The following is a 14,793-nucleotide window of genomic DNA, read 5'->3' as shown; positions in this document are numbered from 1 at the left end:
GAAACCGAAATCGAAACCCAAGAAAGCACTTTAGGATCATTAGAGATCGTTTATTGAAACTAAATTGCCAATTGGTTTGATTCACTCGCATAGCATCCCCCTAGAAACGTAACAATCCCTTTAGCAACCCAACTAATCCTGTACTAACCCAACTAAAATTTCGAATTCATTGTGTTATTTGAAAGAGACATATTTTACTAAGGACCGTTTGCCTGCTTGATGAATACTATGCTCAAGACAAGTGGACTAGATCGTGTTTCCCTCATGATTTTATGTTTGTATAAAGTCTTGAGTTTGTTGAAAACAATTAAGTAATATTGGTTAAAAACAAAGTCTAACATTTGCTTTTCGAACTCCAATTTCAGCACTCGGAGAGCGAGAACGAGAGCGTGCGCAGCGATCCGCATTCGTTTGTGAATCACTATGCCAACGTGAACGACTCGCTGCGGCAGTCGTGGAAGAAGACCAAGCCGGTGCGCAACTACTCCAGCTACACCGACTCGGAGCCGGAGGGCAGTGCAGTGATGAGCCTCAATGGTGGCCAGATTATCGTCAATAATATGGCCAGATCGAGGGCACCACTGCCCGGCTTCTCGTCGTTCGTCTGACAATCAACCGAGTTCTAAGATCTAAGCACCAGTAGCAACGGCACCGTCATCCGCGAGACCTTTGTCTAGGCATTCAGCTCCGGCGGAATGGAGGATGGACAAGACAGGCGGGACAAGGGGATGCGGAGAAGGAAGACGGAGCTGGGGGCTCGGCTGGGGGCGAATCGAGAGGCGAACTGCAAGGAGCCGGACGACGACACCCACATCCACATATCAGACCGATCCGGCGGCTCCAGGCCTCAGCCCCTCCAGCTCTCCGACGATGCGCTGCTACAGGGATATACATACTACACTATACATATACCAGACATTCGGTTAGGCTACCCTGTACGCATTTAGTTTTAGTTTCTAGTTACGAGAGATCTGAGATTTGCGAGCGTTTTGTGTGCCTTCCACCCTGGGTTGTGCACTGTCTCGTTTCGAACTAAGCCCCAGCACCTCTTTTAATCCCCTTGCATGCGTATCATTGTTCATTTCAATTCAAAACCAAGTGCGCAATCCAGTGTGAGGGCACACCAGTTTTAGCCTGTGTTGCCCAGCATGACTCTGCTCCTATTTTTAGTATTTATTTTGTGCAGTGTTCAGTGTGAGTGCGATGCCGTCTGCCACGCCTCCAAACAATGGCATTTATCGCGGGGGGCGCGACGAATCGAGTCCGAGTCCTGTGATAAAGTGATTGGTCGTCGCCCCCCAAGAGTTTTTCGAGTTCAAATGATTTCCAAGTGTGTTCAGCGCGTGGCAGGCGGCTTGACCTTTTGAGTGACTGTGAGTGTGAGTGATTTACGCGTTTAGTCTGGCGCAATCTCATTATATTTAAAGACGACAAGCGACAAGGTTATGTTTTATGTTTATTTTTTTTTTTTGCGTGTGCGATTGAAGCTGGGAAATGTGGAGGTTTGAAGGCCAGAGGAGGAGACACCGATGCAATCGGCGGTCCAAGTAGAGGAAGCCCTGAGAGAAAGTTCACGGGAAAGACAAAAAGGAACGAAAACCGTAATATGCAAGCAGAGGAAAAACAAAATTCTAACTTATAAGCAAAGATATGTGTATTTTTTTTTGGGAAAGGCAACAAGACGAAGGCTATAGCTATTGGGAACGAGCAGAATATCTGAGGACGAAGGCTTAGGATACGAATATTCATCAGATATATTGATAGGCCATATTAATGCAATTTCTGTACCACATAAGCCCACAAACGAAACTGTAACACACAAAGCAAGCAAGCAAACAAACAACAAACAAACAAACAAACAAACAAACGAGCAAACCTGCAATTAGCAGAACTGCAACAAACACAAACAAGCGAAGGAAGGACTCTCTTCGAGCGCATGCGCAGCAGACTTAGCACTAAGTACGTTGAGTACGATCTTCTTAGGCGTAAGACCAATTTTTTTTTGTTAGTTGGGGCCCAGTCCCTGCGGGGACTACGCCCCGGTACTCTAGCTCGTAACTCTTCGATTGTTCAACCCCCGACGCTTAGGTGTAATCGTACTCGTAATCGTAATTGTATTTGAACGCAGTTTATATTTATGACTATATTTATATATCGATGTATACATGTATATCTAAAAACCTAAACGACTGATTATATATTTTCCCCCGATTAGTTGTACACTTAACTCCCTTTTTTGTACTCGTACTCGTACTACCTATGCATTAACTACGTTTAGACCACTTTGGCGCCCGCTGAAATGAATTCGGGGCGGGGAGAACCCAAGAGCTGGGTCTTGCCCTCCCGTTGCAAGCTAATTTCAACTTCAAAGACTCGAAGCACAAGTTCGTCTAGTTAAGTAAATGTAATTGTAATTGTTGAATTGACGAAGGATCGTCCTCCACTAGTTGAGGTTCAAGTCGTTTGGCGTGGAGGGGCGACTCCAGAGATGGAGGCGCATGTAGAGAAGGCGGAGCTCAAGGACCTTGGCTCGGGGCTAGTTGAAACCGTGCAGCAAGCGCAAAGTATTAGAATATTGATAAATACAATTTAAATGTGTAAATGTACTTGATGGAGCATACGATATGAATCAATAAAAGAACATGAAATCAATGTGGAAAAGCAAGTGTTTAAAATCGAATCACTATTGAATAGATAAGAGAACATAAGTTGAATTCAGAGGGCAGGCATTTATTAGTAATTGTATTCATAGGGATTCAGAAATCTCTTCCTTTAAAGTGACAAATCAGTCGAGAGCCGGCTTAACACTACTGGTGGTGCCCTCCTCCTGGAGCTGTTCCACCACCTCCTGCTCCTCCTCGTCCTCCTCCTCCTCGTCGCCCTCGCCGCCTGTCTCGCCATCAGCTTCCGCTTCCAAATCCTGCCGCTCGATGTGACGAGCCGCCGGCTGGGATGCGAACGAAGCGGGTGAGGTGCCCGGATGGGGCGACGTTGTGGCCGCCGTCGAGGAGGGGAGCAGGCTGGGCATGCTCACGGGGCACATGCAGGGCACGAACTGGATGCGACTGCCACTGGAGGAGACCCCCTGCTCCGCCATCACACTCTGCTGCGGCGACTGCTGCTGCGGCGTCTGGTAGTTGAAGTAGTCCGGATACGGATACTGGGGCCTGGCGTTGTAGAGGTTGCTCACGCGGCGATTGTACGTGGGATACTCGCCGAAGCGCAGCAGGCTGGAGGTGGATCCCTCGGAGAAACTGCTGCTGGTGGACTGGACCGCCGGCGGCGGCGGCGGTGGAGGCGGTGTGGTGCTAGTGGTGGTGCTGGTCGTGGTGGTGGGGGCCGGCGTGGTCGTCGTCGTGGTGGTAGTGGTGGTCGTGGGAGCCGGAGTGGTGGAAGTGGTGCTGGTTGTGCTACTCGGGGCAGTCACCTCCTGCCTGGCCACGGAGTCATGGCGCCGGGCAGCCGCGTAACTGGTCACCGCGTAGGGATCGTACTGGTGGGGTGGTGGTCCTGGCAGCAACGGCGTCTGGGGAGCTCCAAATCCAAAGAATCCGGGAGCCAGCGGCTGGTAGGTGTACGTGCGGAAGTAGGTGAGCGGGATCTGCTGCAGCATTGGACCGCCACTGGGCTCCCTGGTCTCCCTGTGGACGCAGGTGAGTTCACCATGAGATCTTGTAGGTTTTAGGAGCGCTTTTTTACTTACGTTGTTGTTTTAGGCCACCAGAAGGCGTTGGTCAGCGAGGATCCGGCCAGGATTAGAGTGATCTAGTGGTGGATGAGAACAACATAGCTCAATAAGTATGCAGAGGAAACTGTTTCTAGGGTAAGTCCTAAAAATCCTTAGCAAATAATATTGTGAACTATTACATTTTGGCAAAAAAAGTTCCTAAAATATATCGTAAAAACGTTTTAGCGACATTTAAAAAGGTAATTGGGCTTTTTTTTTAAATTTAACTATTTAATATAATTTTCAACTATTTTTATTTTGTAAGAAAAAATATTAGTAATATAATTCTTAGTCTGCGGTTTTTTTACTGTTTCCTTTATTATACAAATTTTACTCTGTTTTAGGAAAATTAGTTAAAAATGGATATTTATTTGTATAAATTTATAGACGCAGTTAAATTCTGAATTTGATTTCTTTTTCAATTTTAAAAAATTCGTTGATTAAAGAGTTTAATATTAGGAATCTTAATATCCTTCTGAGTCAGAATCCTCTATCATTATTTTTTGTAGCAGTTATCACGATTGTTATCAATCACTTGTTTTAAAACTAATGTCTGGGAAGTTCTTGTTCCAAATTGCAAGGATATCTCAGGCCTTAGAGGCAGTAATCCTTGATTATTTCTTCACATACCACAACATTCAGCCACATTTCTGTTTGCTTAGCACACTGCACTGGGGAAATGTTCCCTAATCCTTGGTGAACAATCAAAAAAATGAAAAAAAAAGGAGGCGATCTTGTGTTAGCCACTCGCGGTCGCGGTTGCCTTTGTTCTAAGCCCAGAAAGAGTCGCGGTGCGAGCTTTTATAGCCGAAAACTGAAAAAGTGAGGAAAGTGGGGAGTGGGGAATCGGTTGGGATCGGTGGGGATCGATTGTGTGGCCCATGGCAGTGGTGGTCAGAACAGAAAGGCCGACAATAAGCAGGTTTTTCCCCAGCACACGGAGAAATGGGGGGTGGGGAGTGCCCCTTGTAGAACAACGAGAAAATTAATTGCAGGCTGCAGAGCGAAAACTAAGCTGGGAAATCAATAATAATAATGAACGGACGAGCAACCCGGAGAGGTGCATCATTGACAAAGTGATTGAATGAATGATGGATCCACTGGCCGGGCGAAGGAGGAGGAGGAGGAGGAGGAGGAGGAGATCTCTGAAAGAGCCGCATCCATTCGATTGGCCATAAAATCTTCTTGATGACTTTTCCCCTTGGCCCGCCCCTTGGGCTGTTTAACACATTGAAGATTTGTTTTTCTTTCTGATTTTCTGTGTTTTGGGCTCTGGAATTTGGGTCAGCCGACGCCTTCGGCTCGCCCGAGTTCGATTTGCACGATGGATTATGCAACTGGGGGTCGCCCTGAAACCCCCAATAGAGTGGTTCCTATTCTTCACTCGCCAGTTTACAACGGGCCACCTTCTTTGTTCCCCAGGAATTTATGGCCGCCCTTTATGGCCCCTAAGACTGTTCCACAATCTAAACTGTCTCATTGGGGGCCCCTCTATAGGGAGGCGTTAATGATCTTCGCTGGGTCCCTGTCATAATCACTCCCTTTTACTAGGCAATTTCCGAGTGATACTTAATACTTATTCTTTAATCTTCGGTAACTCTTCTCTCTAACACATATCACTTGGTATTCTTACTATCTACGCGGTCTGAAGCCATTCTCTATGTACTTGGAGGTGTAGTACCTGGTCTGATTATCCATTCCCAGCGCTCGGAGGTGGGGACCCTTGTATCTGGAATTTAAGAGGGGGTCTTATGAAGGCGTTCTGTCACAAGAGATAGCCCCAACTCACCGCGAATTCAGGATAAACCAAGTGCTGGTGCTGGGCTCCCGCTCCGCAGAACTTCTCGCCGAGCGATCGCTCTTCTCCAGCAGATTCTTGGCGGGATTGGTGGGCTGCAGCAGCTTGCCCAGCGTGTAGACGGGAAAGGCGTAGTACTCCCTTTTGAGGGCATATCGCGAGCTCTGTCGCAGGGGCGGTGGAGGAGTGGTGCTCAGGGATTCCACGACGGGGCGCTCCAGGCTCTCATCGAAGTAGACTATGTGGAAGGGCTCACTGCTGCTGGCGGTGGAGGTTTCTGTGGGCAACTCCACCTCCGTTTCGGCCTGCCAATCCTCTGGCTCCTCGAGAACCTCCTCGTGCTCCTCCTCCTCCTCCAGAGCATTGCCCACATCTCCCACCTCCGGTTGCTCCTCTGGCTCCATTTCCTCACTGGCATAGGGACGATGATTGTCGTGGTGACCAGTGGATCTCCGCAGCACCGACTGCCATTGCATCACTTCTTGGGGGGAGTGGAAGGCCTCGTACTGCTTGGCCTTCTTCCGCTTCCGCTTGCCCAGCTGGGCCATTTCCTCGATCCTGGGCAGCTGCGTCTCATAGGGCGGCGGAGTAGGAGGTGGCGGCGGCGAGGGAGTGGTGGTCTCCTGCAGGAGAGTGCTAGTGCTAGTCAGAGCCGGATCCCTGATGGCCTCGTGTGCATAGAAGGGTATCAAGGTCAGGTTCATCATCTCCCTCTGGCCTGGCAAGCGGAATCGCTCCACAATCGGCTTGGGTCGGAACATGGGCGTCGATGGCGGATAGAGCACTTGTCCCGGCACTGGTTCCTGCATGGGATACCGCCTCCTGCTCAGCATGGTGTTCAGAATCAGCTCGCCCCTGGTGCCATTGTACACGAAAATGGGGTAGTTGTCCCTGCCCAGCTGCAGGGAGTTCTCCCCGGGGCCATTATCGAAGACGGGCAGCTGGCGACGTCCCTCGCGCCGGTGACTCCTGGTCTTCTGGACGGGCTGCACGTACTGGTGCGGCAGCTGGAGGCGGTGGGGCATCATGAAGCGTCGCCGGGGAAAGCTGGGCAGTCTTGGAGGCGGCGGCGGCGGTTGTGTAGGAGCTGGCTCCTCCCTGTCCTCATGTCTGACCAGGAAGGTAATGGGGCCAGGCACAGCCCCCTGACCTGCACCGCCAACTCCTCCTCTCGCCTGCCGCCGGACCATCAGCGGTGACAGCCTGGTGGTGGTTTCATAGTCCGCCTCTGGACGATCCTGCCTCTGCCGCTTGGCCAGCCCATCCTCCAGTATCCAGAGCGGACGATGCTCGCCCGTCAAGTAACTCTGCCCCACCGCCGCCCCAATCCAGAGTAGTAGTACAATCCCAGGCACCTCCATTTGGTGCGACGAGTGTCTGTGAAATGGTCGAGGGGCCACTCCGAGTCCATCACTTTATAGGGTGCCAGTTGGGCACTTGGATTCGGGTCGCTTTTGGTTTTTGGCGATGGCGTAACTAACTTTCGTTTTGGGCGAAAATCGCACAACTCGTTCTGGGTGGGTCGCCAGAGGTCGCCCAGCGAGTTGTGGCCGCCAGTGGGTCACCCCGTGTAATGTAGGTCCAAAACCAGAACGGGGAAGTGTTTAGTTCTTAAAAAGGTATTGCATTGGTAAAAGAAACTTATATATTTTGATATATAATGAGATAAACTAATATATTTAATTAAGTTCAGTTTGCTTTGACTGAAAATATCTAATAAATCCATTCATTTAGGCAAAAGTCCCTTCACTTAAGGTGTCATAGTACCCTTATAAATCAGGTAATTCTAAAAAATAAAATGTATAAAAATTGGTTTTACAAAAAATACGACTTTAAGTAACATAAAATAGCACAACACTTAGTTCAATTAAATAAGAAATGAAGGGAAATTCAAAGAAGTCAACTTCTGCCAAGTTTTCTTCATAGAAAGTATATCTGATTATAGGAAACTATCTCTGCCATCCAATAAAATCCCACTCCATCCCCGGTGGATCTTGGATCACTTGTCTGGTGGCTGGACAGCTGCCAGCTCCGCCTCGGCATCAATGGAGCCAGCTATTTTCCATTCCCAACTCCATCTTCGTGGCCCATCAGCTGTCAAAACTGGCATTAATCAAAACACTCTTAGCCGATTCCCCCGGTGGTTCTGGCCTGGCAGTGCGTTTTTCGGGGATTCTTTGATGGGCATACACATGGGCCACACGGATAAAAAATGATACGCCATCTCTCCGGTGAGTGATTATGGAAATTGAAAATGGTTACAAATCGCAATAGCCATAGCCATGTAATACTATCAAAAATATGCCCTTAGACCGCCGAAAGTGACATAAAATCAGGCCAAATCAGTGCTGTTTTTCCCTCTGTGCACGGCTCGGTTCTCTGTTTTGACCGCTGTCTGTTCTGGGCCAACTTGTGCTCGTTTCTCGAGGGCCACGAGTGTGCAACAAGTGGAACATTCTGGCCGGAGAACGGGGTTAATAGCCTTTGTGCCTGGCTCTTCCCCTGCCGGACGGACAGCTGCAGGCGGTCGTGAGTTCTCACTTTGGAGGGAAAATGAAAGGGGGGCAGGCGGGGGAAATGGAAATGGAAATGAAAATGGAAAAATGATTGATTAGCCCGGTGGATCGCGGCTTTGATCGATCAATCGGCGCTTGCATGTGGCCAGTTGTAAAACTCGTACTAATTACGGACGCGGAGAATGCGTTTCTGGAGGCGGAACAGGGACTCCATGTGGGATCGGATCTCTGTGTGATCTCCAGCCGGGCGGAAAGACGAGAAATTGCCCGTGAGTCCTAGGTCGCAAGTCGTAAATCGTTTTCCCATCCAAGCATCCAAGCATCCAACCATCCAAGCATCCATCCATTCATGGATGATGATCTGTTCGGATCGGCTCGGATCTTTGATTCCTATTGCGGTTGCGTGACTTGACAGCATTATTAGGTCAGGACTGCCCGGCCTGGCCTGGATTAATTCGCTTTTAATGGGCTCTAATGCGTTTCAGATTCCCCCTCCGCCGGCCCTCGAATGTCATAAATTCCACACATCCATCCCGGGCGCTGCAGTGCCAGCCAGCCCAACTCGTGCCCATAATTAACAGCCAGAAATATTTGGACAATCATAAAAAACACGCAGACAGGCGGACAGACAAAGCCACAGAGCCGAAGGAAAGGCATCTAAATCATGGAGACTCCGGCACAGAAGATTCATTTTTGACACCGACAATTTGTTCTATCAATTTCGGCGTAGAATGCATTTTATGTAAATGAAAGTTGTCCTCAATCTGCAGGTCGTATCTGGTATCTCTGATTGATGTCCGGTGTGCCGTGGGCTATGAACAATAAACCAATCAAGGGGCACAGAATGTCAAACGATTTGTTTGTCCATTGTGTGGCTCGGGCGCGGGCTCCTACTCCTCTGCGGAGCGTGTTTACATGGGCGAGGAGCATCATTAGTGGGATGCACAGATACCGATCTAATGGCTGTGATAGGGTCTATAAGGAGGGCTTGTTTTGGCCAAAAAACTTTATTCTAAAAGTGGGTCCTCCTATATTTTTGGAGGTATGTTACATTTCTGGAGCGTGGAGCAGCTTAACAAAATATTAAAAATAAATATTTATAATATGTAAATAGTAGGTATATCTATATATAATTTATATATATATATATATATATATATATATATATATATATATATATAATTTAAAAGTATGGAACCTTTGAAAGTTGAAATTTATAAATGTTTTACAAGTCAGTATTTGCTTCATTTAATATTAAAAATAAATGCTTTAAAAATATAAATATTAAGGCTTCAATATTTTTGAGGTACATTACATTTCTGGAACATGGAACTGCTTAACAAAATATTACAAATAAACCTGTATCATTTAAAAGTCTGGAACCTTTCCATACCTAGTTCAAATTTATAAATGTTTTATGAGCTCAGTATTGGCTTTTTTAGGTAAAACTTTGATAAATAACTATGAGGTATAGGCGACAGTTGATTGTTTAATTGGCTCTACTAAGATTGGGTATTTAAAAAGTATTATCTATCCGTCGATCATTGTTTTGGGAGGTATATTACACTTCTGGAGTATAAAGAAGCTTATCAAAATATTTTAATTATACATATACTATTAGTTATGTATCAAAACTGTAGTAAACCTATGGGGTACATCATTTACAAGTCTGGAAACTTTATTTTCCCTACTCAAGTTTGTAAATGTTCTACGAGGTAAACATTCTGAAGTGCAGTCGACAGTTATGATTGTTTAATTAGCTCTACCCAGATTGGGTACTTAAATAGTGCTATCTGTCTGCCAATCAAACAAAACTATATATTATGTACGATCCTATTCAATTTTCCCCGCTCCCGGCTATCTTATCTGGGCAATTTGCCGAACTATCTACAAGCGCTCCGCTTTCAATCTACAGCCCTGACCGCTTTCAATTGCCGTGCCACAGGCAGGTGCTATCTGAGAGATACTTCTGTGTCCACCTTGAATGTTCGTTGTGCTTGCCTAGAATTTTCTGTGTCTGCCCGAACAGGTAGCCAGGATGCAAGGTGTGAATGGGTAGTTTTTGGCATGAGATCTTGGGTATTTAGGGATAGGTATTCTTTTTCCCCGCAAACACTGAACTGTAGAATTTTTCCATAGCCGAAAAAGAGCTTTCTTTAGTCCGATATCTTGAGCTTTCCGCTGGCCGAGATCGCCGTTCTGCGATGACGAAGACCCGAGCCCCGGTGTCAAAGCTCTGCGGCGATCCCCCGATCTGCGTGAGCAAGTTCCAGCACATGTGGCTCTCTGGGCCGATTGCGATTCCGATTGCGCCCAATCCGCTGCCGCATCCGAGTCCGGCGAAAGCTTAGCCCCGACCCCGTTCCAGTGCTGTCGACCGCGTTCCCTCTCTGCACAGCGAGAAAAGTGCTGCTCATTGTGTGCCCGGAAATATACAAAGATATCTCCAAGCAATGAGCCTAAAAGAGCTGCAGAAAGAGAACTTTCCCAGCTGGCCCAGTACAATGCCGTGGTGCCACATTGTTTTTTTCCGTGTGCCCCATTGTCTTGGGCGGCGGCAGCTGCCTCACGCTCGAGCTCAGTGCGAATTGCGTTCTCGAGGCGTGCGGTGGCGTGTGGTTCAGCCGCAGTTCGTAGTGCTCCAGCTCTAGCTCGGCCTCCCCCAGTTTATTTACACTTTTCGATTGTCGCAGTTGGCTCTGGCATCGATTCGAGCCGAGGTGACAGCACCCGATTGTCTTGGCCAGTCGTCAGTTGCCAGTGGAGTTAGCCCAGGCACGCGCACCCGACAGGAGGAGCTTCGTCAGGATGGCAGCCCAGCCGCAGGAGATATCGCACGCCAAGCGCGCCGCCTTCCAGGTCCTGGCCGGCGGCTCGGCCGGCTTCCTGGAGGTCTGCATCATGCAGCCCCTCGACGTGGTCAAGACCCGCATCCAGATCCAGGCCACCCCCGCCGCCAGTGCCTCTGCCCTGGGTGAGGTGAGTGACAGCTGTTAGATATAGGGCTGTTTCAGCTCCGCAGGCTGGAGGTATGGTGGAAAAATACCCGATAGATTATAAGATTCTGGAGAGGGGATTTGTTTGCACAGAAAGTTTAAAAAAATTTCTTCAATATGTATTAATATTAGCAATATAACTATAACATAACTACCGAAATGAGTACCTTTTACTCTTAAAATAAGAGTTTACATATTTCTTTCTCAAATATTTTATATTCGATTATTAAAATCTACCAACCTAAAGTACTGATAAGCTTTATAACCAAGACATATCTTGCAGATATCTTCTATTAGTTTATCGAAATTTATTTACCCAATATCTAATTATTATGATACTGAAACATATCTTTCAAAAATACTACTTTCCACTCTTAAGACATGTAGTTTACCTATTTCTTTCCAAGATACGTTCTCTTAGACTACCAAAATTCAACTCAGGTATCCCAAAGATACTCAGTTTCAAGCAGAATCTTTGTAGTGTTCTCGACTGCCTTCGTAACAGCTCAAGATCTGAAGAGGTTACTTCAATGATATGCCACCTCCCATCAGCTGGGGATTGTTGTGGTCTTGTTTTCGGGGCTGGGGCTCTATTTTGTATTTTGGATAAGGGCAAAGCAAGGTCACGGGCAAGCGCTCTCTATTTTTGCCGCTGCCTCTCTCCGTAGAGATGTGTGTTTACATTTCTCCGGCGAAGGGGCAGTCAATCCGCATTTATCAGCGGTCGAAGCGTGGCGCCGCGCTCCCCGGAACCAGCTTATCACTGGCGTATATGAACACATATACTATGTAGACCCCGGCCAGACGTGCGAAACATTGCCATCCCACTCGAAATCGGAATTATGCGCTGATAGCAGTCCGCACTTTCAATTTTCCCCCGACACTGGGCACGCGTGTGGGCCATTAGCTTTGGCGGGGCCGCAGGTGCTGGGGCCCTATGGCCAACTCAGTCTACTAACCTTTTTTTAATGCAAACACTGGAGCAGCTTAGAGGCCCTCCCAGCCTATCTAATCGGGCTGTTTTCCACTCCTTCTGCCTCCGAAATCTTTATGCTCTGGATAAGGCTGTGCAGCCATAAGCAGGGAAAGATTTTTGGGGAAGTTAAACATATATGGCTCGTATTATGGCCTAGGAAAACATCACCAAAACAAGAAAGCAGAGAAATATCTATACTTTCTTCTTGGACTTTATGGGAGACCGTAATTTGTGCGCAGACCCCAGCATAAAAATGTCTTAATACTGCGACACCATTTCTTGTGCATCTCGCTGTCGGCGAGGCGAGATGATTAAGCAAATTTACGACTGCAAATGAAAGCAGGCGGTGGCCGGGGGAAATTAGCACAAATACAGCAAATAAATAATTAATATATGTATGTGGAACAATGCACAATGCCCGGCGAAAAGTTCCAGTTTTGCGTATCTTCGAAATACAGAGCACAAAAGCATATACTTTGCAACGCAGGAAAAATGTATCACTCTCATTAATTATGATAATCTGGTGATGCTAGTGTCAAGGACCAGTATTCATGCCCTGACAAAACAAGAATCCCTATGAAAGTTTGGCCCTTCAAAGGCCAGCACTCCAAAATAAACAAAAAATATACAAGCTTTTTGCTGCTAAGTGTTTACACTGATAGTACAAATGGAATGGAAAAAATAATTATATGTATAGCTAAAAAAAAAACATTCAATTTGAAAACATGTGAATCATTGCACATTTTGGATACTACGTTTGTAATAAGTATATATTAATATTATTAATATTAAAAACTTAATTCATTTTATGTTAGTCACACATATTTGCATATTTTGATGGACAAGATTTTTGTACTGAAAACAAAGCTGAAAACTAATAAATGATCTATAACGCCACTCAATATTAATATATTTTGAATTGATAAAAACAGCAACTGTTGAGAGTATAAAACACAATATTCCGATTGAATCTAAAATGGTAGGAGCTGAACTTAGTAACTTAGTAATTCCCAACCCACCGATGTGGCACCCCTTCCCCCTTGAAAACCAATCAACTCATGACATATCACCTCCTTCCAGCTGCACTACACCGGCGTGTTCGACTGCTTCGCCAAGATGTACCGCCACGAGGGCCTCACCTCGTACTGGAAGGGCATCATGCCGCCCATTCTGGCCGAGACCCCCAAGCGGGCCATCAAGTTCCTGGTGTTCGAGCAGACGAAGCCGCTCTTCCAGTTCGGATCGCCCACGCCCACGCCGCTGACCTTCTCGCTGGCGGGCCTGACGGCCGGCACCCTGGAGGCCATCGCCGTGAATCCCTTCGAGGTGGTCAAGGTGGCCCAGCAGGCGGACCGCCAGAAGAAGATGCTCAGCACGTTCGCGGTGGCCAAGGGCATCATCAAGCAGGACGGCCTGGGCTTTCGGGGCCTGAACAAGGGCGTCACCGCCACCATGGGACGCAATGGCGTCTTCAACATGGTGTACTTCGGATTCTACCACAGCGTGAAGAACGTGGTGCCCGAGTACAAGGAGCAGCACCTGGAGTTCCTGCGCAAGGTGGCCATCGGCTTCACGGCCGGCACCCTGGCCTGCTTCGTCAACATCCCCTTCGACGTGGCCAAGTCGAGGATCCAGGGCCCACAGCCCGTGCCCGGCCAGATCAAGTACCGCGGCACGCTCAGCTCCATGGGCATCGTGTACCGCGAGGAGGGCTTCCGGGCGCTGTACAAGGGCCTCGTGCCCAAGATCATGCGCCTGGGCCCCGGAGGCGCCATCCTGCTGCTGGTCTTCGAGTACTCCTACGACTACCTGCTGCACAACTACTCCTAGTTGCCCAGCCGCAAAGGCCCAATTAGATATTAAGGAGCGCCCGCCTATTCTGTTTTTTTTTTTCATAACATAATATTAATAATGATAGGTAGCCGAGTAGTCGAGAGAGGGAGTGACGGAGCCATGCATCGAGGAGTGGCATTTTAACGCTTGACACCCGATTGTGATTCGTAAATAAATTTTAAAACTTGAGATGGTGTGTTGCTTAACGAGGTCATTTTTCTAAAATGCATCACTAGCAGGGGAAGCAAGGTCCATCGGTCTTTTGGCTGTACACCCTGATTTGGCCAAACTACCCCGTTGAGCTCGTTGTTTAATTTCCTGATGCACCCCCTTACAAAAATTGAGAAAAATTTTCAAAAAATAGATTTCCCCTAAAATGATTGGGGTCATTAGCAGGGGAAGCAAGCTGCTCAAAACAGTCAGTCTTTTAGCTGTATGCCTTGATTTGGCCAAACTACGATTAAGAAACCAAAAGAAAAATCGATGCACTCCCTTACAATAATTGAGAAAAATTTTCAAAAAATAGATTTCCCCTAAAATTATTGGGCTTGTTAGCAGGGGAAGCAAGCTGCTCAAAACAGTCGGTATTTTAGCTGTACGCCTTGATTTGGCCAAACTACGATTAAAAAACCAAAAGGGAAAATCGCATTTTTGACTAAAATCTGAATCACGTAATTTTGACAAAATCGGAATTCCATTTTTCGGCATAAACATTCAGTTTTTTGTCTGCTACAGCGAAAATAAACGTCAGATCGAGGAATGTCGTACCCCGTTGAGCTCGTTTCTTAATTTCCAGTCGATTGGCATTTAAACCTGAAAATTTTTAACATTTTAGATTTTTTCGAAAAAAATCCTGATGCTCCCCCTTACAATAATTGAGAAAAATTTTCAAAAAATAGATTTCCCCTAAAATGATTGGGCTTGTTAGCAGGGGAAGCAAGCTGCTC

The 14,793-nt window shown here is 47.1% G+C and overlaps 4 protein-coding genes across 14 annotated transcripts in view; 2 read left to right on the top strand and 2 right to left on the bottom strand.

Annotated features, from left to right (window-relative positions):
* Positions 1-2,227, top strand: part of LOC108023397 (protein sidekick) — an 88,053-nt gene extending 85,826 nt beyond the window's left edge. For all 11 annotated transcript variants that reach the window (XM_050886544.1, XM_050886541.1, XM_050886536.1 and 8 more), the window contains one exon: positions 366-2,227. In XM_050886544.1, the coding sequence (XP_050742501.1) occupies positions 366-608 (243 nt within the window). In that variant the 3' untranslated portion in view covers positions 609-2,227. The remainder of the gene's footprint in view (positions 1-365) is intronic.
* A 490-nt stretch (positions 2,228-2,717) lies between these two features.
* Positions 2,718-4,464, bottom strand: LOC108023398 (uncharacterized protein DDB_G0290587). The gene is made up of 3 exons (XM_017092844.3): positions 4,358-4,464; positions 3,704-3,765; positions 2,718-3,641 (listed from the first exon to the last, which is right to left on the bottom strand). Exons 1-3 carry the CDS (start codon positions 4,373-4,375, stop codon positions 2,786-2,788), a joined length of 936 nt encoding a protein of 311 aa, XP_016948333.1. The 5' UTR covers positions 4,376-4,464; the 3' UTR covers positions 2,718-2,785.
* An 841-nt stretch (positions 4,465-5,305) lies between these two features.
* On the bottom strand, positions 5,306-6,886 carry LOC108023331 (uncharacterized). Its single transcript, XM_017092652.2, has 2 exons — positions 5,517-6,886; positions 5,306-5,456 (listed from the first exon to the last, which is right to left on the bottom strand). Exons 1-2 carry the CDS (start codon positions 6,884-6,886, stop codon positions 5,360-5,362), a joined length of 1,467 nt encoding a protein of 488 aa, XP_016948141.1. The 3' UTR covers positions 5,306-5,359.
* A 3,741-nt stretch (positions 6,887-10,627) lies between these two features.
* LOC108023738 (mitochondrial 2-oxodicarboxylate carrier) lies at positions 10,628-14,035 on the top strand. The gene is made up of 2 exons (XM_017093376.3): positions 10,628-11,020; positions 13,094-14,035. The coding sequence occupies exons 1-2, from the start codon at positions 10,850-10,852 to the stop codon at positions 13,841-13,843; spliced, it is 921 nt and encodes a 306-aa protein (XP_016948865.1). The 5' UTR covers positions 10,628-10,849; the 3' UTR covers positions 13,844-14,035.
* Positions 14,036-14,793: the final 758 nt, after the last annotated feature.

The sequence above is a fragment of the Drosophila biarmipes genome, chromosome X, assembly GCF_025231255.1.
Source record: "Drosophila biarmipes strain raj3 chromosome X, RU_DBia_V1.1, whole genome shotgun sequence".
NCBI lineage: Eukaryota > Metazoa > Arthropoda > Insecta > Diptera > Drosophilidae > Drosophila > Drosophila biarmipes.
The sequence above is the reverse complement of the archived record's forward strand: the minus strand, read 5'-3'. Positions and strand labels throughout refer to the sequence as shown.

What these genes read in the sequence shown, in the direction of transcription:
- LOC108023331 (XM_017092652.2), bottom strand. Translation starts at nt 6,886, where the DNA reads ATGGAGGTGCCTGGGATTGTACTACTACTCTGGATTGGGGCGGCGGTG. An exon ending in TGGTTTATCCTGAATTCGCG is followed by an intron (nt 5,457 to 5,516) that starts GTGAGTTGGGGC and finishes CTTAAATTCCAG; the next exon opens with ATACAAGGGTCCCCACCTCC.
- LOC108023738 (XM_017093376.3), top strand. Translation starts at nt 10,850, where the DNA reads ATGGCAGCCCAGCCGCAGGAGATATCGCACGCCAAGCGCGCCGCCTTC. An exon ending in GTGCCTCTGCCCTGGGTGAG is followed by an intron (nt 11,021 to 13,093) that starts GTGAGTGACAGC and finishes ACCTCCTTCCAG; the next exon opens with CTGCACTACACCGGCGTGTT.
- LOC108023398 (XM_017092844.3), bottom strand. An exon ending in TGGTGGCCTAAAACAACAAC is followed by an intron (nt 3,642 to 3,703) that starts GTAAGTAAAAAA and finishes CTGCGTCCACAG; the next exon opens with GGAGACCAGGGAGCCCAGTG.